Source organism: Bubalus bubalis, chromosome 9, assembly GCF_019923935.1.
Source record: "Bubalus bubalis isolate 160015118507 breed Murrah chromosome 9, NDDB_SH_1, whole genome shotgun sequence".
Lineage (NCBI taxonomy): Eukaryota > Metazoa > Chordata > Mammalia > Artiodactyla > Bovidae > Bubalus > Bubalus bubalis.
The window spans coordinates 45,093,208-45,119,561 of NC_059165.1; the positions used below are offsets into that span (position 1 = coordinate 45,093,208).

The following is a 26,354-nucleotide window of genomic DNA, read 5'->3' on the forward strand; positions in this document are numbered from 1 at the left end:
GGGAGCAGAGCCAGCACCGCTACCATAGCAACTAGCCCTAGGGTCTGTTCGAGTTACAAAGAAGACGCGGCCTTGACTGAGGAGGCACAGGGCGAATGCTGGTGCGCTCCCGCTTTCCGAGAAGCTCCGAGACGTGTCGGATGATAAGCGAACTCGCTAGATCTTCGTTATGAGAGCAGTGAAGTCCAGGCCTAGCTTAGCTTCTTTCAAAGCCCGCACCTGCCCTCTGATTATCCGTGAATCTTGTTTGGAAAGAGAGCTCTTTGCCAACTCCTCTTCTTGGCAGCTTGACCGAGCTCGGATGCAAGGCTGCCTTGTGTTCTCCGATAGTGGGAGAGAACGCAGAACACTGACTTGCTGAACAGTTAGCAGTTCCAAGCAGCCCTCACAGTCACTCACGCAAAACCTCCCGTCCCTGTGAGAAGGTGCAGGCTCCCCAGAGCATAGAGAGTCATCCTCCTTGATGTCTTCCCTTGAAGGAGCTGTTGATAAGTGGATAGCAAATTCAACCCCAGGGATGTGAACGCTCATCCCATTAAAAATGCACTTTCTGAACACTCCTTCCCTTTCCGTCTCCGAAGGAGTATCTGTCTCCTTATTAATAAGAGGGATATGAAAAACCATCTCACAAGATGTTTGTGTTAATAAATGGAAAAACGCTGCACAAGATATAGAAGTGTATTCAATAAAGCATTGTTTCTGGCCTCTGTTATCCCTGAAATATTCAGTATTTGTTAGCACTGCTGCAGGCTTAACAATCATTCCATTCAGCAATACTGTGATGGAGAAGGCAGACAAGACACTCCCTTCTCCCTGCCCTGTGAGTTTCTAATATTCTCTTATCCACTCTGTCATAACATGCAGTACAGGGTAGCTCTATCAAGAGCTAGTCACATGAAGAACAGTCTATATTTTCCCCACAGCACTGGGCCTGGTGTGCACTGAAACAATCAAGTAGGAAACATACCCCATCTTCTCCCCTCTCCAGCACCCCCGAACCCAAAACTGACTGTTCATTTCTCAGGTTACACAAGTGTAAAACAAACACCCTGATGGCTTATATTTCCAAAGACCTTAAGTGTTTGTTGCAAACAATGGATTTTATGCTGCATTTGCTTATTGCAAAATTAGAACAACTGTGTAAATCACTGATTCTTGATGGGAGGGAAGTCCCAGATGAAGCAACAGTTAGAACTGGACAGGGAACAACAGACTGGTTCCAATTAGGAAAAGGAGTACATCAAGGCTGTATATTGTCACCCTGCTTATTTAACTTATATGCAGAGTACATCATGAGAAATGCTGGGCTGGAAGAAGCACAAGCTGGAATCAAGATTGCCAGGAGAAATATCAATAACTTCAGATATGCAGATGACACCACCCTTAGGGCAGAAAGTGAAGAGGAACTAAAAAGACTCTTGATGAAAGTAAAAGAGGAGAGTGAAAAAGTTGGCTTAAAACTCACATTCAGAAAACTAAGATCATAGCATCTGGTCCCATCACTTCATGGGAAATAGATGAGGAAACAGTGGAAACAGTGTCAGACTTTATTTTGGGGGGCTCCAAAATCACTGCAGATGGTGACTGCAGCCATGAAATTTAAAAGACGCTTACTCGTTGGAAGAAAAGTTATGACCAACCTAGATAGCATATTGAAAAGCAGAGACATTACTTTGCCAACAAAGGTCCGTCTAGTCAACGCTATGGTTTTTCCAGTGGTCATGTATGGATGTGAGAGTTGGACTGTGAAGAAAGCTGAGCGCCGAAGAATTGATGCTTTTGAACTGTGGTGTTGGAGAAGACTCTTGAGAGTCCCTTGGACTGCAAGGAGATCCAACCAGTCCATTCTGAAGGAGATCAGCCCTGGGTGTTCTTTGGAAGGAATGATGCTAAAGCTGAAACTCCAGTACTTTGGCCACCTCATGAGAAGAGTTGACTCATTGGAAAAGACTCTGATGATGGGATGGATTGAGGGCAGGAGGAGAAGGGGACAACAGAGGATGAGATGGCTGAATGGCGTCACTGACTCGATTGACGTGAGTTTGAGTGAACTCCAGGAGTTGGTGATGGACAGCGAGGCCTGGCGTGCTGCAATTCATGGGGTTGCAAAGAGTCGGAGACGACTGAGCGACTGAACTGAACTGAACTGGAGAAGAATATATTCAATAATATATATCACATTTAAAAGAAAAAAAACTTGCTTTGAATGACACACATTATGAATGGTCATTACAGTAAGTAAGACTTAAACATCTTCTGAGCTGGGAGAGTATATAGGTTTTAAAAAACTGAGGAACATTGGTTGTAAAATCAGTTTTCCTTAAGAACAAGACAGGATGATTTCCTTAGCCAGCCAAGCCTTTCTGTTATTACTAATGCTCTTGCTCTCCCTTCCTCTCCCTGTTCATGAATGTAACAAACTCATCTTTAGTGTTATAACCAGATTCAAAGATCCCTGTAATTTTTTTGTAATATGACCAGCATTGAGAATCTTTTTTGAACTTCTGCATTGTTCTGTAATGTTCTAGGAGCAATGGGACCCCAAGGCTTCAGAATATCTCTGAAGATTTTAACCAGATGTGTTTATTTGGAGTTTGGGATGAGGGATATATTCCAGAAAAATTGGTAAACATAGCTATAAAAATCTAACTTCCATTAGACCTGGAAGGGGCCTCCAAGATACTCTTATCAAACTCGCTCATATTATAAATGAGGAAATTGAGACCCAGAGAGGCCGAGGTCACAAAACTGGTGAATGACAGTGCCCAATTTGAGCCCAAATCTACCTTCTTTCAAGATCTCAGAACCTGTCCTCCCTTTAAAGGAGATCAGCCAAGGAAGGGACCATCTTATACAACCTTGAAGTAACAAGAAAGCTAAACGAATCATCAAAGACAGAATGGAGAGAAAAACCAAAGATTGGAGAAGAGTGTCTCATTCATGCAAACTCTACTGCAAACCTACTATGTGCCAAAGTTATTAGTGCCACGAAGATATATAAAACTATTTTCTGTCATTCCTACCTCCACTTGTACTAATCCCCCCATCCAGAATTTCCTTCCTTGTCTTGACCACTACTCTGCCTCTTTAAAATAGGAAAAAAAAAATTCTGCATATAGTGATCAATAAATATTTGCATATGGCAGTGATTCTTAGAGCACAGGAAAATAGGACATAGTGAGGAATAACATTAAAGAAGCGAGATAAGACAGACCTTGGAAGTCAGTAAGGTTTGATCAGTGCACAAGACACACTTGAGTGGCCAGGAATATATACATTACACAAGTATCTGGATTATTGAACAAATACCGGTACCTCTAAAAAGAGCAATGATAAAAAAATGAACAAGTTGTACAAGATGTATTTTCTGAAGAAGCATTGAACATTTACTGAGCTTTATGTTGTGCAGGGAATTAGGAAAAGATGACTAAGATGTGGTCTTTTAACTGGCCAGATAAGGTATGGCACATCTAGACAAAGGGACAGCGTGCAACCTTAAGAAGAACATGGTAGCTCTTCAAGGTACTAAATGGAACAATCTCTGCATGTGCATGCTAAGTGAAAAAGCAAGGAGCATAACAAGTATATATGGTGAGCTGTTCCTAAAAAGGGGAGACATATATGTTAGTATTTACAGAGATAAGCTCTGGATGGAAATACAAAAACATTAGTTCTAGGGGTTGCCTCTTAGGAGAAGTAGAAGACTGGGAATGATGAAAAAAGACTTGCTTTTCACTCTACACTCTTTTGACCCTTTTGTTTTTTATATCAGACATACATGCTGCCTAGTAAAAAATAATTTTAAGAAACTTAAAAATAAAAATTCAATTCTTTTTCAAAAATCTCACCTTTTCACATCACAGGTCATCCTGTGTTCTAATTTCACCTGTTTCACCTCTCCAGGGAGGGGTTCCTTTCCTGCATCTAGACTCAACAGCAGTAGTTGCTACATCTCTCCTCCCTTGGCTGCCCTCAGCAACAACAGAAGCCATCAAAAGTGAGACAATGAGACCTTGTGGTCCAGGGAAGCTTTTTATCCACTCGGACAGCCCATCAGCCCATCTTCTGCCATCAACATTATCTGACTCCCACGACTCTTATCGAAACTGCCTCCTATGGGACAGTGACAGTTTCTTAAGTTGAGGAAGATGTAAGAAGTTTGGAAAAAGAAAAAAAGACAGAAGCCCAGAGTTCAGCCAAATGTGCTTTTTCAAGCCCTGGCTTGAACTGAGTATTTCCTCTTGGTTTTCAGATGTCCTTTGGCAAGAAGGGTGTTTTTGTCTTCTCATCAAAATAGACCCAAATTCTTTTTCCCATTATGTTCACGTGCCTGGCCTGAGCCAGCCAGTCAGCTTGGCCAGCCTCCCAGCCCACCCGAGTACTAGCAGGGTGAGAAGGCAGCAGCTGCCGACTGGGGGCTGAAGGAAGAGAGAGCTGGCTTGAGCTGTGCAGGGACCTGAAGGAACTGGGAAACAGCCAACTGCAGAGGTGAGTGGGAGCGGGGCAGGGAAGCTCGTCACCAAGATTAGGACGCATCCAAGTTCATTTAAAAAAAGGCCAAGCATCCCCTTCTCACTTTTGCACCTCTCTGTCTTGCCCACTTACAGTGCAGGTGAGATCTGCCTCTGAGAAATGTCCTGAGATGTTTTCTTAGTACACAGAATCCTCTCCTGTCTTGCTAATGTCTACATCCTCCGTCTGTGTTTTTACCATCTCCCTCCTCTGTGTAGTCCTGTTTTTCTAGCAACTGACAGATAATTCTGTCAAATGGATTGGGTTTGGCTTCAAAACCATGTGAAGGCGAAAACCCCAAGTTAGAATTCGAAAATCCGATTGTAAAAGACTGCCAGGAAGCAACTGTGGTTGAATTGCCTCTCTGTAAACTGGTAGGGCCACCTGGAAGGGATGGGGCCAATTACAACAAAACTGCATAGGCCCAAGGTACGTGTGTGGGCTAGGAGCTGGACAACCACATCCAAGCTGTTTTCAAGCACATACTGGGATTTATCAACAGCTGTTCCATGTTTAGATTTGTGGATGTCCTGGTAGTACCCCAGGATGGATTCCCACAGAGGTCACCAAGGGAGAGGAATAGTGTGTGTAGATGGGGGTGAACAGTGGGCCAGTGATTTTCAGGGTGCTCATACGGATCCTTTGAGGTATAAGGCAAGCAAGACAAGATAGAGACTTGTAAGTTGGCTCAGTTTCATAGAAATTCCAACTAAATTTCTCTAGCTGGGATATAAGGAGTCCATTCAATTTGGCAGAAACAAATGCTCTGAGCATTAGCTTCTGACCTTAGAAAGGAAAGTGTATAGTATAGGAAAAGGTGCTGAAATGTTTGACAGCAAATGTTAGACACATTCTGAGGGCAAAAAAAAAATCTTTCCCCCTTCTTTTGTTTATTCAACAAATACTTCCTGAGTATGCTAGGCTTGTGTTTGGTGCTGTGGATCTCAGAGTAAACAAAATAGGCATGCTTTCAGCCTGCCGGCCATGCGGTCAAGTGGGGCAGTAAATCTGAAGGGGTATGAGTACCCACAGCAAAAGCAGTGAAGAGAGCATTGCTAAAACTGTCCAAAGGGGGTCATTTATGTCTCAGAGTTTAAACTTTTCCTTCAAGCATTTTACCTTCTTGAATGAATATCTTTTCCCTCTATGAGTTTCACTTACATACAGACCTTGTCCTTCTACCTTCTCAAAACCCTCTTTATCAGAAGCTTTAAGCTGGAGGCAGACTGCCCAGCTTTTCCCAAGAATACAAACAGCCTGAGAGCAGAGGCTGAAGTGATGGCAGTTTCGGCCCTCAAGAGACAGTAGCCCTCTCCCTCATGAAACAAAATTTATGTTATTCTGAAACCGCTTGTGATACCAGGCAAAGTGTTAGAAAGCCTGGACTTTGTCGGACACTGTATGGAGTTTGGAACAACTCAGTTTTGCTATCTAACCTATCTCTTTACCTATAAAATGGAAGGGGTAGACCAGATGGTCTATCAGGTGTTCCATTTCTCTAATAATTTTTTTTTCTAATAATTTCACAAAATATTTACAAAGAAACCATGTACATTCACATAAAATACTCTTGAGAGTCCCTTGGACTGCAAGGAGACCGCCAGTCCATCCTAAGGGAGATCAGTCCCGAGTGTTCGTTGGAAGGACTGATGTTGAAGCTGAAACTCCAATACTTTGGCCACCTCATGCGAAGAGCTGACTCACTTGAAAAGACTCTGATGCTAGAGGGATTGAAGACAGGAGGAGAAGGGGACGACAGAGGATGAGATGGCTGGATTGCATCACCGACTCGATGGACGTGAGTCTGAGTGAACTCTGGGAATTGGTGATGGACCCGGAGGCCTGGCTGCTGCGATTCATGGGGTAGCAAAGAGTCGGACACGACTGAGCGACTGGACTGAACTGATCTTTTACCTATCAAATGGGAAACTTCATCAATCATGTAGAATATCCAGGAACCTAGAATCTGAAAGAACCAGGCTGCAGACAAAACTGCCCACTTCTCCCACCCTCATCCCATTCCCCTGCCCTGTCTTCCGAGTTTCAAGGCTGTGAACGTCCACCACAGCTTCACTCTGTCATTTATCTAGATTCAGGATCTGCGATGAAAAACTGGCATAGTCAGAATCATCTACTTTCAAAAGAACCACACTAAAAAGCATGTAATTTGGATAATCTTACAATACCTATCGAAATCCCTTTAAGGGAAAGTCAATTCATTGTTATAAAGTATTAGAATATTTACTTTTAGTGCATATAGTTTCTTTCTCTGAATGCAGTCCCATCATAAATGCCATTTCCTATCCTCCCCCTACATATTTTCTCACCTGGAAAATCAAAGTTATATAGTATTATGTTATTAAATAGGGCCAAGAAGCATGTCTTATTAATCTTTGTATCCTCTGTGGCTAGCATTGTATCTGGCACACAATAAATGTTTCTCAAAATAATGATTAATATAGAAAAACCATGCCCTATTTTACTTTTGGTATTAAAAAAGAAAGCACACACACACAATATCTAATCCATTATTTACAGCTAATAGAGGCTGACCTTATTCCTTTTAGTCCCTAAATGACACCCTGCATTCACCAACTTCAGCACGTTCTATACATTGTGCAGACTCTGTCAGTATAATAAGCACTGAATTCAAGTTCTGCCACTAAATAACTGTAATCTGAAACTGAATAGACCACCCTTATGGCAGAAAGTGAAGAGGAACTAAAAAGACTCTTGATGAAAGTGAAAGTGGAGAGTGAAAAAGTTGGCTTAAAGCTCAACATTCAGAAAATGAAGATCATGGCATCCGGTCCCATCACTTCATGGGAAATAGATGGGGAAACAGTGGAAAAGTGTCAGACTTTATTTTTTGGGGCTCCAAAATCACTGCAGATGGTGACTGCAGCCATGAAATTAAAAGACGCTTACTCGTTGGAAGAAAAGTTATGACCAACCTAGATAGCATATTGAAAAGCAGAGACATTACTTTGCCAACAAAGGTCCGTCTAGTCAAGGCTATGGTTTTTCCTGTGGTCATGTACGGATGTGAGAGTTGGACTGTGAAGAAGGCTGAGCACCGAAGAATTGATGCTTTTGAACTGTGGTGTTGGAGAAGACTCTTGAGAGTCCCTTGGACTGCAAGGAGATGCAACCAGTCCATTCTGAAGGAGATCAGCCCTGGGATTTCTTTGGAAGGAATGATGCTAAAGCTGAAACTCCAGTACTTTGGCCACCTCATGCGAAGAGTTGACACATTGGAAAAGACTCTGATGCTGGAAGGGATTGAGGGCAGGAGGAGAAGGGGACGACAGAGGATGAGATGGCTGGATGGCATCACTGACTCAATGGACGTGAGTCTGAGTGAACTCCGGGAGTTGGTGATGGACAGGGAGGCCTGGCGTGCTGCGATTCATGGTGTGCTGCAGTCTGTGGGGTCACAAAGAGTCGGACACAACTGAGCGACTGAACCGAACCAAACTGAAGCTGAATAATGAAAATTTCTATGCTTCCATTTCTTCAAATGGAAAACTGGGGCAACAGAATAGATGAGATTGGGACTTTCATGCTGGTCCAGTGGTTAAGACTCCAATGCTTACAATGCAGGTGGCCTGGGTTCCATCCTTCATCAGGGAATAGAGCCTGCATGTCACAACTAAAGATCCTGCATGTTGCAAATAAGAGCCTGCACAGCCAAATTAAAAAAAGAAAAAAAGAATACTTGAACTAAAGACAATGGTAGTTCTTAAATGGGAGACTTCAAAAGGTAGAGAAAAAGACAGGAAGCACAGTAAAAATGTAATGATTATAGTACCTTCGGTTCAGTTCAGTCACTCAGTTGTGTCTGACTCTTTGTGACCCCACAGACTGCAGCACACCAGGCTTCCCTGTCCATCACCAAATCCCGGAGCTTGCTCAAACTCATGTCCATCAAGTCGATGATGCCATCCAACCATCTCATCCTCTGTCATCCCCGTCTCCTCCTGCCTTCAATCTTTTCCTTCAGTCTTCCAATCAAGGTCTTTTTAATGAGCTAGTTCTTTGCATCAGGTGGCCAAAGTATTGGAGCTTCTTCTTCAGCATCAGTGTTTCCAATGAATATTTAGGGTCGATTTCCTTTAGGATTGATTGGTTTGATCTCCTTGCAGTCCAAGGGACTCTCAAGAGTCTTCTAAAACACCACAGCTCAAAAGCATCAATTTTTCTGCACTTAGTTTTTTTTATGGTAACTCTCACATCCATACACGACTACTGGAAAAACCATAGCTTTGACTACACAGACCCTTGTTGGCAAAGTAATATTTCCACTTTTTAATATGCTGTCCAGGCTTGTCATAGATTTTCTTCAATGGAGCAAGCATCTTTTAATTTCAAGGCTGTAGTCACCATCTTCAGGGATTTTGGAGCCCCCCAAAATAAAGTCTGACACTGTTTCCATTGTTTCCCCATTTATTTCCCGTGAAGTGATGGGACCAGATGCCATGATCTTAGTTTTTTCAATGTTGAGCTTTAAGCCAACTTTTTAACTCTCCTCTTTCACTTTCATCAAGAGGCTCTTTAGTTCTCCTTCACTTTCTGCCATAAGGGTAGTGTCATCTGCATATCTGAGGTTATTGATATTTCTCCTGGCAATCTTGATTCCAGCTTGTGCGTCATCCAGCCCAGCATTTCTCATGATGTACTCTGCATAGAAGTTAAATAAGCAGGGTGACAATATACAGCCTTGACATACTCCTTTCCCAGTTTGGAACAAGTCTGTTGTTCCATGTCCAGTTCTAACCGTTGCTTCTAGACCCGCATACAGATTTCTCAGGTGACAGTTAATGTGGTCTGGTATTCCCATCTCTTTAAGAATTTTCCACAGTTGTGATCCACATAGTCAAAGGCTTTAACATAGTCAATGAGGCAGAAGTAGGTGCTTTTCTAGAATTCTCTTGCTTTTCCTATGATCCAGCAGATATTTGGCAATTTGATCTGTGATTCCTTTGCCTTTTCTAAATCCAGGTTAAACATCTGGAAGTTCTCGGTTCACATATTGTTGAAGCCTAGCTTGGAGTATTTTGAGCATTACTTTGCTAGCATGTGAGATGAGTGCAATTGTGAGGTAGTTTGAGCATTCTTTGGCACTGCCTTTCCTTGGGATTGGAATGAAAACTGATCTTTTCCAGTCCTGTGGCCACTGCTGATTTTTCAACCTTGCTGGCATATTGAGTTCAGCATTTTAACAGCAGCATCTTTTAGGATTTGAAATAGTTCACTAGCTTTGTTCATAGTGATGCTTCCTAAGGCCTAATTGAGTTTGCACTTAAAGATCTCCATGTACATTTTAGAATCATTTTGTCTCATCCCAGGGGAGATTTGGTGTGATTTGTTTTTTGGGGTTTTTTGTTTTTTGTTTTTTTTTTGGTAACTCTTGGGTGATTCTAATGAGTAGCCAGCATAAAAAATCATTGCTGGCCATTCACCATGACATTCGCTATTACTTACTTAGCTGGTTGCATGTGAAGATGACACCTAGGCTCACCTGCACTTTCTTATTCCAGATGAAAGAAGAGGCTGGACGTACGCTACACAATGAGAATTCAAACCAGGTAAATATGAGTCCTCTACCCACCAAACTGAGCTTTCCTGAATGTTCAGATGGTAAAGAATCTCCCTGCAATGCAAGAGACCCAGGTTCAGTCCCTGGATCAGGTAGATCCTTTGGAGATGGGAATGGCTACCTACTCCAGTATTCTTGCCTGGAGAAATCCATGGACAGAGGATCCCAGCAGGCTACAGTCCATGGGTCGCAAAGAGTCAGACACAACTAAGTGGCTTCACTTCACTTTAACCCATAAAAGTGGTAAGCATGCAGCCAGTGCTCCTGTCCATGCCTGTGCTTGTAGCGTAACCGACAGGATGCTGGGGTAGCTGACATGTTAGTGAAGTGCTCCCCTCAGTAGCTGAGCAGAATCACTGGACTCCAAGCTGCCTCCTTATCACTCAAGCCCCTTTGCCTGCATGTAGGGCACTGAAGAGCCCCACAGCTGTCCCACCAAGGTCTCCTGGCCCTTAGAATGCCCCAGGCTCAGGCCTTTGTAACCACCCCTTCTACATCTGCTCTGGGGATGAGGGAGGTCCACTCTGGTCTGGGGCGGGGGGGGTTGGGGAACAAGCTGCAGCAGATCCCAATAACGTCTGATCTGTATGCACCTGCCCTTCACAGAGACCTTTGTCCTGTATATGTTCCTGGCACTTTGGGCTTCAAGAGACAGAAAACACCATGATCCATGAAAACACAGCTAGTCTTACTCATGAAAATGAGGTTTTAAATTTGACTAAACTCAAAGGGAAGATTCTTAGGCCATCTGGAAAAGCTCATGAAAAGGGTCCTTTGAATCCTAAAAATGGAGTAATTGCAAAAGCCCAAGATGAACTGACTGGCAAGTTTGGAGGTGACCTTTAAACAGCCTATGTAAAAGAACAAGTTTCTGTGGTCCTGGTGATCCAACCCATAATGGCAGAGACAGAAAAAGAGAGAGAGAGATCAAGAAAGAAAGAAGAAAAGGAGGTCATTTTTCATAACTCAGGACCCCAAAGAGTAGTAGGCATTGAAAAACATTTCACTGGCCCTAGAAAATGACTTACAAACTTCTTCTGATTGAAAGTGTGAAGGGATAATCAGAGAAGAAGAGGCAATGCAGATTCAGGTTGCTCTGAATGGGTCCATCAAAACAGTCTACTAGGGGACGTCCCTGGTGGTCCAGTTGGCCAAGACTCCACACTTGCCATGCAGGGGGCCCAGGTTCCTTCCCTGGTCAGAGAACTAGATCCCACATGTTGCAACTAAGAGATCACACGCCACAACTAAGAGTAAGATCCTGCATTCCACAAAGCAGCCAAATAAATAAGTATTAAAAAAAAAAAAAAAGAAACACTCCTCCAAATCTCCAAAGTCTGGGTTAAGACATGGCATCCTATTAGATCAGCTTCCAGTACAAGGATGTTCACTAACTGCACACACCTGTAGGGACCACCACTTCTCGTTCTCTCCCTTGAAGGAACATGAGCAGACTCCATCCAGGCTTATATACATAAACTGTAATGGACATCTGTCATCCCTGTGCAATGTACTGTGGAAACTGGTGACACACCAGGGATTTCCTTCTACAAGACTGGACCTTCCTGTTTTACCATCAGGGTTGCTACCTTTGATGTTTTAGGCTTCTGGAGAACATGTCAGGACCACCCAGTGATGGCCAGTGCCTATTCTTTCCCCAGGGAGCCTCTTATCAGCCTCAGACATAAGCTGGCAGCCCAGGCTTATGTCTATGGGAGGCAGAGGACTTCTTACAAGTCAGAAAATGTGTTTGTTTACTCTTTTCTTCAAGGACAAAAGAGTGATGGGCACTGGAAAGCAGGCCTGGCTGGGGAACACAGTGAAGTCCCCATTGCCTCATCAAAGATCCTGCAGATCCCTCTGTGATGGCCGTCCCAGCCTTGCTGCCCTCTGGATTTCAATGGGGAGCTTTAAAAACCGGGCAGCCCATGCTCCACCCCAGAGACTCTTATGTAACTGATCTGGGAAGGAGACTGCATATTGAGATTTTTTAAAAGCTCCCAGGTGATTGCCATGTATAGAAAATCTGCATCTCTGTTCAACATGAGGACTGGTCATGAAATCCCATGGCTCTTGGAAGGCTCATCTGTCATTATCTAGGTGACAAAACTGCCTGCTAGATTCTCTGGGGCAGGTGTGCACTCTTCCTTCCCTCCACCCTTAAGCTCTAACTTTCATGCTCACCTCCGCACAAGCCTGAGAGCTCTTGACAAGGAAGAGTCTCCTGTGGAAGCTGGGAAAGGTCAGCAGATGTGCCATGCTGGCATGACTGAGAACTTGATGGCCCATCACTCCTGCCAGGCTTCAGCAGTGAGCCGCCTGGGAAGGCAGGAGTCTGGTTAGGGCCTGACATTTTCTTGTCGTCCCCTAGGAGGGACACATCTGGGGCTCCATGAGGGGGACGGCTTTCATCCTGGGCTCCAGCCTTCTCTTGTTGATGGTCCACTAGAACTGCATCATAGGGTAAGTCTGCTCGGCCGGCTCTAATTCAGGATCTGGGGGCCTTGTGGTGGAGGTCTGCGGGCAAAGCATGGATTCAGGAGCTGTCCACCCACCAGTCTTCAAGCAGAAACATGAATGAGTTTTCTTTCAAGGTATCTTCAGAGATTTTGGGGTGCTTCCTGCTACTTTTGGCAAGCCCAGTGGGAGAGGCTGCTGTCTACATTTGAAGGGAAGGAGTGGCTCCTCTACATTCTAGGTAAGATTCCCAGACACCAGCCCTTAGGGTTTGGGTACGGGTTATAGCTTAATTCTGTTTGTTTTGTTCTCTACTCTGAGACCTCTCAGTTTATTACTCTAAGGAAAGAGGACCTAAAGACAGTGGTAATCCCAAAGAGTACTAAATTTGTGGGCAATCTTGAGTGGATGTTTAAGGAACTTGAAAAAAAAGAACTTGAGACATCCCCCTAGCTATGTCAAACAGAGAGGAAAAAGAAATAAAAGGAATAAAAAACAATTTAAAAAGAAATAAAAGGAATCCAGATTGGAAAAAAGTAAAACTCTCATTGTTTGCAGATGACATGATACTATACACAGAAAACCCTAAAGATTCTATCAGAAAATTACTAGAGCTAATCAGTGAATTTAGCAAAGTTGCAGGATATAAAAATCAATACTCAGAAATCTCTTGTATTCCTATATATTAACAATGAAAAATCAGAAAGAGAAATTAAGGAATCAATCCCATTCACACTGCAACGAAAAGAATAAAAAATACCTAGGAATCAACCTACCTAAGTCGTTCAGTCGTGTCTGACTCTTTATGATCACATGGACTGTAGCCTACCAGGCTCCTCTGTCCATGGAATTCTCCAGGCATTACTGGAGTGGGTTGCCATTTCCTTCTCCAGGGGATCTTCCAACCCCAAGGATTGAATCCAGGTCTCCTGCTTTGCAGGCAGATTCTTTACCTTCTGAGCCACCAGGGAACCCCACACAAAAAGACAAAAGAGCTGTATTCAGAAAACTATAAGACACTGATGAAAGAAACCAAAGACAATATAAACATATGAAGAGATATTCCATGTTCCTAGGTAGGAAGAATCAATATTGTGAAAATGACTCTACTACCAAATGTAATTTACAGATTCTATGTGATCCCTATCAAATTACCAATGGCATTTTCCACAAAACTAGAATAAAAAAGTCTCACAATTCATATGAAAACAAAAGACCCTGAATAGCCAAAGCAATTTTGAGAAAGAAGAATGGAGCTGGTGAAATCAACCTTCCTGACTTCAGACTATACTACGAAACTACAGTCATTGAGATAGTATGGTACTGGCACAAAAACAGAAATATAGGCCAATGGAACAGGATATAAATAAATATACCCATGAAATAAATATATCCAGAAATAAACCCATGCACCTACAGGTAGCTTATTTTTGACAAAGGAAGCAAGAATATACAATGGGGCAAAGATAGTCTCTTTAATAAGTGCTGCTAGAAAAACTAGACAGCTATGTGTAAAAGAATGACACCATACACAAAGATAAATTAAAAATGGATTAAAGACCTAACTGTAAGACCAGAAACTATAAAACTCTTAGAGGAAAGCATAGGCAGAACACCCTATGACATAAATCACAGCAAAATCCTCTATGACCCACCTCCTAGAGTAATGGAAATAAAAACAAAAATAAACAAGTGGGGCCTAATTAAATTTAAAAGCTTTTGCATAGCAAAGGAAACTATAAACAAGGTGAAAAGACAACCCTCAGAATGGGAGAAAATAATAGTAAATGAAACAACTGACAAAAGATTAATTTCCAAAATATACAGGCAGCTCATACAAGTCAATACCAGAAAGACAAACAACCCAGTCAAAAAGTGGACAACAGACCTAAACAGACATTTCCCCAAGAAGACATGCAGATGGCTAACAAACACAGGAAAAGACGCTCAACATTGCTTATTATTAGGGAACTGCAAATCAAAACCACAGTGAGATATCACCTCACACTGGTCAGAATGACCATCATCATCCAAAAAAAAAGATGATCAAAATTCAATAAAGAGGGAAGATGAATGAAAATATAAAAAAATAAAAAATTATGGACCTTAAAAAAATCTACAAATAATAAACGCTGGAGAAGGTGTGGAGAAAAGGGAACCCTCTTGTACTGTTGGTGGAAATGTAAATTGATACAGCCACTATGGAAAACAGTATGAAGATTCCTTAAAACAGTAGGAATAAAACCATCCATATGACCCAGCAATCCCACTACTAGGCATATACCCTGAGGAGACGAAAACTTAAAAGACACATGTACACCAATGTTCATTGCACCACTGTTTATAATACCTATAACATGGAAGCAATCTAGTGTCCATTGACAGATGAATGGATAAGGAAGGTGTGGTGATTATATACAATGGGATGTTCAATTCAGTTCAGTTGCTCAGTTGTGTCCGACTCTTTGCGACCCCATGAATCGCAGCACGCCAGGCCTCCCTGTCCATCACAAACTCCCGGAGTTCACTCAAACTCACGTCCATTGAGTCAGTGATGCCATCCAGTCATCTCATCCTCTGTCGTCCCCTTCTCCTCCTGCCCCCAATCCCTCCCAGCATCAGAGTCTTTTCCAATGAGTCAACTCTTCTCATGAGGTGGCCAAAGTACTGGAGTTTCAGCTTTAGCATCATTCCTTCCAAAGAAATCCCAGGGCCGATCTCCTTCAGAATGGACTGGTTGGGTCTCCTTGCAGTCCAAGAGACTTTCAAGAGTCTTCTCCAACACCACAGTTCAAAAGCATCAATTCTTCTTCACAGTCCAACTCTCACATCCATACATGACCACAGGAAAAACCATAGCCTTGACTAGACGGACCTTTGTTGGCAAAGTAATGTCTCTGCTTTTGAATATGCTATCTAGGTTGGACATAACTTTCCTTCCAAGGAGTAAGCTTCTTTTAATTTCATGGCTGCAGTCACCATCTGCAGTGATTTTGGAGCCCAAAAAAATAAAGTCTGACACCATTTCCTCTGTTTCCCCATCTATTTGCTGCTGAGTCACTTCAGTTGTGTCCGACTGTGTGTGACCCCATAGACGGCAGCCCACCAGGCTCTGCCGTCCCCGGGATTCTCCAGGCAAGAACACTGGAGTGGGTTGCCATTTCCTTCTCCAATGCATGAAAGTGAAACGTGAAAGTGAAGTCGCTCAGTCGTGTCCGACTCTTAGAGACCCCATGGACTGCAGCCTACCAGGCTCCTCCGTCCATGAGATTTTCCAGGCAAGAGTACTGGAGTGGGGTGCCATCGCCTTCTCCGCCCCATCTATTTACTCAGCCATAATAAGGAACACATTTGAGTCAGTTCTAGTGAAGTGGATGATCCTAGAGCCTATTATACAGAGTGAAGTAAGTCAGAAAGAGAAAAATAAATATTGTATACTAATGCATATATATGGGATCCGGAAAGATGGTACTGATGAAATAAATTATTTGCAGGGTAGCAGAGGACACAAAGACAAAGAGAACAGACTTACGCACATGAAAGTGGGCAGGAAGGAGAGGGTAGGATGTATGGAGTGAGTAACATGTGAACATACATTACCATTTGTGAAATAGATACCAATGGGAATTTGCTGTATTACTCAGGGAACTCAAACCACAGCTCTGTAACTTGCAAGAGGTGCGGGATGGGGAGGAGGGGAGGAGGGAGGTTCAGGAAGGAAGGAACATAGGTAAACCTCTGACTGATTCATGGTGATGTTTGGCAGAAAACAACACAATACTGTAAAGCAATTATCCTTCAATTAAAAATAAATTACAAAAAAAAGATCTTGAGACATCTCCCACATGCACAAAAATAGAAAAATTAAAAAAAAAAGTTTATGTGTAAACGAAAGCATGTGAGAGCAGTACTCCAGCTTCCAGACGTCAGGTTCACAAGTACAGAGGGCTGCTGTGTCTCATGTGAGGCTATGTCCTTGGGGCTGATGCAACCTAGCTCTTGGGGCCTGACAGCATGTGTTCAATCAGCAAATACTTACTGACAGTGCCAGTGGCTCTAAAGAGTCCTAGGGAAACAGAGTAGAAGAAAAAGCTATTTTAAGATAGATATCTATAAAGCATTACCTACAATAGTGACTGTCCTCAATTATACATGCATTCAATCAAACAGTACTTATTAAGTGACTTGGTGCCAAACTCATAAGTAGGATATAGAGAAATTTAAGATTAAGTATTAACATACTCTAGCTACCCGATTCAAATTATGTCACAGTCTGACTGGAAGAAAAGGACTACAAAACAAACCTCAACCAAAACTATGTCACAGCCTAGAAGGGGAGATAAAAATGTGTCAGTTTCACAAAGCAAATGTAGAGATAAATAAAATGTTTCATGTTTCTGAAGACTGTTTTCTTCAGAAAGAAAACTGAAAATGGGCTAAATATTAAACATGATGGGTTAACGGAATCTTAAGGACTCACTGAAAAAAACAACGCAAATTTCAAATGTACATGGGGAGAGTGGTGGGAAAACATTTTATGTTTCTGTTACAATGATGGGGAAACTACCTATCATCTGTGATAGGTAGTGATAAGCAAATACAAGACAGAAAAAATATTTGCAATTTGACAAGTTAGAGCTGAAAAAAATGCTCAAGACACCTCTTGCGATTTTCACTCTGTATTCCTCAAGGAGCCCTTGGATGAACAGGTAGGCAGGCACCTCAATGGACGGCCCACTAGGCCTAAGGGCCAAACTGCCCTGAGGACCTTTATGCCAGTCACATTTCCCCATTGTGTTAGCCAAATACTTTCCAGGTATCAACTGGCACAAGCCATGGTGCCTGATGGAGCAACAAGGCTACTAAAGGAGGATGGAAGGAAGAGACAGAGAACAGAGAAAAACACCCTTGCTCCTTGGGATACTGAAAGTAGAGGAGGCAGCAAATCAAGGAAAAATACAGTTAATAGCACAAGAGTTAGGTAACACTGTGATGTCACCTGGATAACTGCCACTTGGGGTGGATAAAGTGCTAATTTGTTCGCTGGAGGAGATCAGAGGTATTTGGAGTGACTTCATGGAAAAGTGGGATGCGGACCAAGAACTCTATCTAAATTTGTGTTGATCGGCGTTTTCTAAAACATCCTGCAGGACAACAGCATTTCTGTAGGAGGTTAATGAGGTTGGGGGGAGACCATACCAGGTATCATCCAAATGGGCCATGTGTGAGAGTGAAGGAGGGGTTATTAAGAATGATGCTGGAATCATAGATGTAAATTGAAACTGTTCTGGGCAGACAGGGACATATGGCCATCCTCTTCTGAGCTATCTGAGAAAACAGTACTGGATACAGAAAAGCCTGGGAAAGGCTGAGTTTAAGAAAGTCAAACAGGAATTATCAGAGCTGTTACCACACTGGTCTGGACCCTGACTCTTTAAGAGGGCAGGGTGTGAAGATTGTTTAACCAAGGAGCCCCTCAGAGGTGGGTTTTCCACTTTGGGAAACACCCACTGGACACCTGAGCTCCCTCTGCTCATGGCATCATAGGCTCATGAGGACTGGGTGACCTGACTGCCCGTCATGAGCTGAACTGGTCTCCCCCTGCTCCTCCCTTCCTCGGCTATTCTTCAGGCTCAGAGGGCAGATAGCCAAAAGTCAACCTAAAGTCATTTCTATGTGGAGTGCATCACACATCTTATAATATTTTGCTGTTCTGTCTCAAACCACCACGAAGTCTATTGCCCCCGTACTACAGCTAAGGAAAGAAATAGAGACACTCCTTAAGTGACCCATGCCAGTTTCCAGAGCAGGCTTGTCCCCTGAAGACTAAAAGCAGGGCCCCAGCCCTGGGCCTGCCCACAGTGTAACCTCAGTAACCACCAAGCGTGCGTTCAGGGAATACTTACCCTGCCAGTTCCTGAAGTTGCCCTATGTTTTCCTTCTGCTTCCTAACTTTAGGTGTCACCCAAGTGCCTCTTCTGGTCTACCGGACCTTCAGTGGACTTCTCCTGGTGGTGGACGTGACTGGAAAGCCTAACTTCATCTCCCGCTACCGAATTCATATCGACAGCAATGACTGTGTTAGGTGTTGCTGCAGCTTCTGCAGGCTGGAGCACAGAGAGCAGGGGCTGAAGCTGCGACCTCCAAACTCTGCTAGCCAGCCCTGGACAGAGCATGGACAGTGCGAGCCCAGCGCTTATGTAAAAGGCTCCCCCAGATTAGAAGCTTAAAGGGAGTACATAATATGTCTCAAATCTCAGAGCCAGCCAGTCAAGACTCATGTCTGGTCTCCTGACCCCTAGACTTGGCTCTCCACCTGCCTGTTCTGGCCCTTGACACCTGGGTCAGCATTTTAGGAACAGAAATGACTGTCTCAGCCCAGCACTGACCAAGCCCCAAAGAAGTCAGTCAGGTCTCCCCTTACCCACAGGATCAGGGACAGCAATGGCCGACGCTGACAGATATCAGTTGGCCTTGTTTGGGAAGGACACAGCTGCTGAAACAATGGATAACCCCACCATCATTAATTCTGTCTGTGTGCGTGGTGGTTGTTTTTTAAGCAGGGACTCCTTCCCGATTATTTCATTCAACCAATTGAACAGAGCTACCAGATTTTATAAGACCAGTCCATGCTCTGCTTACCCTCCCTCTCTTCTGGACAGGATAGCTAGTTAATGCTTCTCCTCCTCCTTCAAATCCTCAACACATCCTCCCAGATTATGGCTTTGCCTTCAAGTAGAAGAGACCCTTCACAGCCTCGCACCACTGTAGCCTGCGGGGAGCAACTGCACGCAAGCTCTCCCTGTCCACCTGAGGCAGCATGTAGTCTCTCCTTGTTCCTCCTCCAGCTGTTCCTCTACCATCTGCACACTGCAGCCACCACCTCTTGTTTACTCCAGCAATTCTTCTTTCTCTTTCTTGCATTCTTTTAATTTTTCCTCTCCTGCTCTCTTCAGTTCAATTCAGTTTAGTTGCTCAGTCATGTCCGACTCTTTGCGACCCCATGAGCTGCAGCAGGCCAGGCTTCCCTGTCCATCACCAACACCCAGAGTTTACCCAAACTCATGTCCATTCAGTCGGTGATGCCATCCAACCATCTCATCCTCTGTCGTCCCCTTCTTCTCCTGCCCTCAATCTTTCCCAGCATCAGGGTCTTTTCAAGTGAGTCAGCTCTTTGCATCAGGTGGCCAAAGTACTGGAGTTTCAGCTTCAGCATCAGTCCTTCCAATGAACATCCAGGACTGATCTCCTTTAGGATGGACTGATTGGATCTCCTTGCAGTCCAAGGGACTCTCAAGAGTCTTCTCCAACACCACAGTTCAAAAGCATCAATTCTTCAGGACTCAGCTTTCTTTATAGTCCAACTCTCACATCCATACATGACTACTGAAAAAACCATAGCCTTGACTTGACGGACCTTTGTAGGCAAACTACTGTCTCTGCTTTTTAATATGCTGTCTAGGTTGGTTGTAACTTTCCAAGGAGTAAGCGTCTTTTAATTTCATGGCTGCAATCACCATCTGCAGTGATTTTGGAGCCTAGAAAAATAAAGCCAACTACTGTCTCCCCATCTATTTGCCATGAAGTGATGAGACCGGATGCCATGATCTTCGTTTTCTGAATGTTGAGCTTTAAGCCAACTTTTTCACTCTCCTCTTTCACTTTCATCAAGAGGCTCTTTAGTTCTTCACTTTCTGCCATAAGGGTGGTGTCATCTGCATATCTGAGGTTATTGATATTTCTCCCAACAATCTTGATTCCAGCTGTGGTTCATCCAGCCCAGCGTTTCTCATGATGTACTCTGCATAGAAGTTAAATAAGCAGGGTGACAATACACAGCCTTGACGTACTCCTTTTCCTATTTGGAACCAGTCTGTTGTTCCATGTCCAGTTCTAACTGTTGCTTCCTGACCTGCATACAGATTTCTCAAGAGGCAGGTCAGGTGGTCTGGTATTCCCATCTCTTTCAGAATTTTCCACAGTTTCTTGTGATCCACACAGTCAAAGCCTTTGGCATAGTCAATAAAGCAGAAATAGATGTTTTTCTGGAACTCTCTTGCTTTTTCGACGATCCAGCAGATGTTGGCAATTTGATCTCTGGTTCCTCTGCCTTTTGTAAAACCAGTTTGAACATCTGGAAGTTCACAGATCACGTATTGCTGGCTTGGAGAATTTTGAGCATTACTTTATTAGCGTATGCTCTCTTACTCTCTGCTTTATCACAAACCTGCTATAATTTATCCCAGCTTAAAAACCAAACCAAACTCAAAACTTTTACCTCCCTCTCCCATACACACTCCCACTCATATTTTTGGTCCTCTTTGCAGAGTTGTCTCTACAGTTTCCAGTTCCTCTGTCTACTCTTATTCCCCATCATTTCACACTATGAAGAATGGAAAACACATATACAGAAGGTGAAAAGGTAGTACCCTGATCACTCATTTACCCACCACCTAGATTCACCAATCTTAAACAGTTTAAAATGTGTGCTTTTGCTATATATAAAAATATAAATATCTATGTATCTGTAATTTTTTGGTTTGAAAGTAAGACATCATAAAACTCTAAATCCTTCAGCCTGTACCTCGTACAAATAAACACAAAACTATTGTCTCACCTACTCTAGCTAGAAACTTCCTCCCATCAGGCCTTAACCTCCATGGCTCCTTCAGAAATGTACAGGTGGCCAGTGTCCCTGTCACAGGCTTGTCTCATTAGCCCTAATAGGACTGTTTCCACAGTTGCTCGTTGCCACCCTGTTGCAGCTTCTTATACTGGCTCCCAAGGCCCTGCTCTGTCCTCCAGCCTCATAGCTAACCCCTTCTCAGTCTGCTTTCTGGTTCCACCTCAGCCTAATCTGCCCAGCCTCTTAATGTTGACACCCAGGGCTCAGCCTTGCTCTCCTTCTCTGTCCTCATCTCTTCAGTGTCATGATTTTAAATAGCACCTAAACTCTGACAGCTCACACACATTTATCTCTCAAACCCAGACTCTCTCCTGATCCAGGATCAAATATCCACCTGCCTCATAGACATCTCCAATCCCACATGATCTACAGATCATTTCTGAACTTCTGCTCCCTCCAAAGTCTTTGCTCCCCACAGCCTCCCCTATCTGAGTTGGGCAGCTTCTCACACCCAAAGCCTTGGAGTCACTCTTGAGAATGTTCTTTCCCTCACACTCCACATCCAGTCTATCAGGAAACCTCCAGAATCCAACCACTTCTCACCACCTCCATTGCCACCTCCCTGGTCTGCACCACCATCCTCTCATGTGTATATTTTTGCAATTCTAATTAGCCTCCCCATTTCTGTTCTTGGTCTTCTACTGTCTATTCCCAACACAGCAGCCAGAGTAACCCTGTGCATGCTGTCACTTCTCGGCTCACAACCTCAGGATGACATCTACTTCTCTTGGAGTAAAAGTCCAAGTCCTTAGTGTGGCTTCAGGGGCCCTTATGCACTGGCTCCCCTCCACCTCTTGACCTCACCTTCCACACTCCTCAACCCACTGCTCACTCCTGTCCAGCCAAAGATGCCAGGAGTGTGCCGCCTTAGAGCCTTCTACCAGCTCTTCCCTTTACCCGAACACACTCCCCCTCCATAAACGTTTCCTCTTCATCATTTGTTCAAATCTCACCATCAATGAAGTTTACCCTGATCATTCTATTTAAAATGGTAAGCATATAAGTTGAGTGAGGGCAGGAATTTGTTTTGTTCACTGTTTTCTTCCCAGCACACAAAACACTGCCAGGAACGTAGAAAGTACTCAATAAATATCATTTGAATGAATGAGTGATCATACATCACACTCTCCTTTTGGTCGAGGTTGCCAGAAGAGGTGTTTTACTTCCTCTATAGGTAGTCTGAAATGAGTCTGGCCAGACTTGGCTTTGCCATGGGATGAACTGAAGGTTTAGAGACTGAATTCTGGTCCCTCAATACACACAGAGCTTGGAGAAGCCAGAGAGCCAGGCCTGAAGTATAAGGACCACACTGAACCTGGCCTTGCCTTGGGGCAATACACCTCCAGATTGCAGAAATTTCTCAAAAAGAAATCCTTTCTGACACCTCCAAACCAGTTCATTAGGACCAGCAAGTGACCTGTGGTCATGGGGCCATTCCCTGGCCATTCCTTGACCAACAAGTTGGTCAAGAGGCCAGATAGCAGCTCCCTGGCTCCTTTACTGGAGCCTGAGGCAGTGAGACTAGATTGCATGAAAGGAAAGGGGGTGACTGGTCCCCAAGGAAAGATTGGCTGCAGCATGGAGGCCCAATGGGGTGTGAGCATGTGGGGCCAGCTCTCCACAGTGACCTGGGAGAACGCTCAGGCAGGCCCCCATCCTGAGCCGAGGTCACTGAGGGTGACATCCTGTCACTGAGGGTGACTACCACCCTGAACACCAGGAAGACCCACTTACACAAGTTGGTCAAGAGGCCAGATTGCAGCTCTCTGACTCAAATCCTTCTTCACTTGGGCCTGGTGAAGCGAGGCTAGACCACATGAGGAGGCCCATCACCTCGATCTCTGCACCTGACCTTGGTCAAGCCTCCCTGGATGACCAGGGGCCAAAAGGCTGAAGAAGGAGTCAGGCTGACCGCCTTCTCCACGCTCCCCAAGGTGCCTGTGTGAATACATGGGGTTGGGCCTGGGAGAGAAATGGGGAGGACAGTGGTGGAAGTTGTAGAAGGAGGAAGCAGCAGGCAAGTTCAGACAGATACTCAGGCTGGGGGAGGGGACTTTCCAAAAGCAGGGCATGACCAGGTGGCTCCCCCCTGAGCTGGTCCGCACTCGGGGGCTGCCAGCTCCAGCCAGACATTACTCCTAGCACCCAGGAAACAAGGCCTCCTTGGAGTTGTGGGGATGGGACATCACCACCTGGTCTGGAAAGCCTCTTGTTATCTAGGTAACAGGAAGACCACTCTGTGCTCCATAGCTGACAACCCAAGACAACCCAGGAGTGTCTGGAACTCCCATTTATGCCTGTGGCAGGGCAGTTTCCCATTCACTCCCCTATGGAATCTTTTCTGGCCATCACCCACTTTGCAGCTCATACAACTGAGGCAGAGACAGGCTACGTCACCCTCCCCAAATTATGCACCACAAAAACTCAAAGGCAGGTCTGTCTGGGTGCCAATTCAGTGTGTTTTCAACTTTGCTCCTTGTATGTAACCCGTTTTTACCTTTGCTTTCTCAAGTTCTGATCAGGGATGGGGAGAGGGAGGCTGGCAAATTATGAACTGGTAACTATCTTTCTAGACTCCTTCACCACCCAAAACTCTATAAGAAAATCCATAAGAAACATGAGTGGACAGTACCCATTGCTCCAACCTATCTGTCCACCCTATTGAACATGTGGTGAGTAGAGCTCGGCTTCCCCAGAGGAGAGGGCAGAGGGCCCCAATCCCCTTCCTTAAGCTAAGGTCTCCTGCACAAAATGGGACCGCACTGGGAGTTTCTTTCTTCTGCCCCTTCCACAGCTACCATTTATGCTGGCATATCCAAGGAAAAGCCAGATGCCTAATGTGAGTTATCTCATTTAGTCCTCCCAACAAGCATTTAGAAACAACCATTCTGATAATGAGGAAGTTGAGGTTCAAACAGTTAATACCTTGTCCTAGGTTTCAAGCTAAAAAACTTGAAAGTTGCTTGAAATTCGCACAGTTGTGTCCAGCTCTTTGCGACCCCATGGATTGTAGCCTGCCAGGCTCCTTTGCCCATGGAATTCCCTTCTCCAGAAGATCTTCCCAACCCAGGCATCAACCCTAGGTCTCCTGCTTTGCAGGTGGATTCTTTATGGTCTGAGGCACCAGGAAAGCTGAAGGACTACAGTAAATTAAGGTCCAGAAATTCATTCATCTTCCCCAGATCTGAGTCAGCAAGTCTTCCTGGTACCACTCTGGGGGAAGGGGACATCCACCTTGGTTCCCTTCTTCCCCTCAGGCCCCACTTCAGACAGCTCTCTCCTTGCACATCAACATGCTGCTGGCAATACTGGGTCCAATAGTAATGGGCTCCCACGTGTCCTCCATCACCATGTGGATTTCCTTGGCCTTCATCTTCACCATGATCTCCCACTGTGGCTACCACCTACCTTTCCTGCCTTCACCTGAATTCCATGACTACCATCAAAAGTAAGGCACCTCTCCCCACTTTGGGTCTCTGGGCAGTTAACACTCACCTTTATTCCTGGAGCTCCTGATAGCAGACACTGGTGTCTCAGTGTAAATGTGGGTCTAGTGGAGGGAGAGGCGTCTGAGGTCAGCGCAATAACCACCCCCGTGGGACCCAAATCACCTTGCCATTTTGGTTCTGACACTGGATCTTCCTTGCCACTGTTTAAGCTCCATTTACACCTGGCCCCCTTGAGTGTATAGCGTAAGTTATGGGCACTACCAGAAAAATGCATGTATGCATACAATTCCTGCAGATAATTCAAGGGGAGCTGTGTGCTTTCTGAAAGCCTCCAGTCTCAGCAGTATGGTCTAGGACCCTCCTGCATCAGAAATCACCTGAGATGCTTTTTTCAAATGCAGGCTCTGGGGTTCCACTTCAGATACACAGAATCAAAGCCTCTGGGGAAATAGGGCCTGGCAACTGCATTTAGTAAGTGTTCTAGGGGAATCTGATGGATTCTAGAACCTACCTCAACAAGCAGGCTCTGCTCCAGGTTCTGACTTGTGTGCATCAAATCAGAGAGCTTTTCAAAGGAAAAGCATCGATTTTCACTCTGGAGGGGCCTAGCAATCTGTGCACACCCACTCGGGTGACTCAGAAGCAGGTGGTGGGCACGGTGGGGACAGGTGTGGGGCAGGAAGGCTCAGGTGGGCACAGGTGAAATGGACATGAGCACACCAGCCTGCAGCACCCTCTTGTCTCCTCCAGGGTCGACCAGTGCTATGCGGCTCTGGGGATGCTGGACTACCTCCATGGGACTGACACTGTGTTTAAGCAGACCAAGGCCTACAAGAGACACATGATCCTGCTGGGCTTCACCCCAGTCTCTGAGAGCATCCCTGATCCTCTGAAGATGATGGACTAAGAAACAGCTGTAGTTCCACACTGGTCATCCCCTCAGCAGACAGTCCTCTGCTATGCCCGAGGACTCCTACTCACATCTAACAGCTTGCTCCTTCAGCCACACACTCTGATGATGACCCTACGAGGGCAGGGGAAGATCAGCTTCCTGGAAAAGCAGAGCCACAGAGACTAGGGCTCCCCCAACTGCTCCTGTTATCCACAATGGGTCCAAGCATTCACAGAAGGAAAAAATACATCTTCCCGGAATGCAGGCCAGCCAGAGGGAAGAAGCTACTGGAGAAGGTTCCTGGGGAGTCCAATGGTCCTCTCCAATGGAAGGGGACAGGCACCCCAGATGATCCCTTGGTGGCCCTGGCAGGATACAGAATGACAAGGTGGCAGGGAGCTGTGTGCCTGCAGCCATCCTTGCTCCTGGCACCAGGGGATGAGGGAACCAGATGCTGCTTTGTCCCTTCCTGTCCCCTAAAGCCTCTCTCATACCCTACTCAGGACAGGGTTAGGACACCCTGGCAACAGTTCTGGAATCAATCCCATTACACACACACAAACGCCCCATTCAACTCAGCGCACTGCAACTGGACCTCAGACTCCTCTGAAAAGAAAAACAAAGTCACATAGCTTCTCCCAGGATAACTGAAATATAAAGAGGTTCAGAGGTTACCCTAATACCTTCAAGCACTCACAGACTCAAAGGCCAAAGCCTGTGGCCCTGCACAGAGGGAAGGGTTAGAGTGCTAACCTTGGA

At 44.7% G+C, this 26,354-nt stretch overlaps 1 protein-coding gene across 1 annotated transcript; it reads left to right on the plus strand.

Annotated features, from left to right (window-relative positions):
• Positions 1-4,305: 4,305 nt before the first annotated feature.
• FAXDC2 (fatty acid hydroxylase domain containing 2) lies at positions 4,306-25,610 on the plus strand. The gene is given in 10 exon segments (XM_044948707.2): positions 4,306-4,488; positions 10,053-10,100; positions 12,483-12,574; positions 12,706-12,809; positions 18,527-18,792; positions 20,896-20,990; positions 23,828-23,892; positions 23,895-23,930; positions 24,528-24,702; positions 25,454-25,610. Coding segments are annotated over 9 exon segments (1,038 nt in total). The 5' UTR covers positions 4,306-4,488.
• The last annotated feature ends 744 nt before the right edge of the window (positions 25,611-26,354 follow it).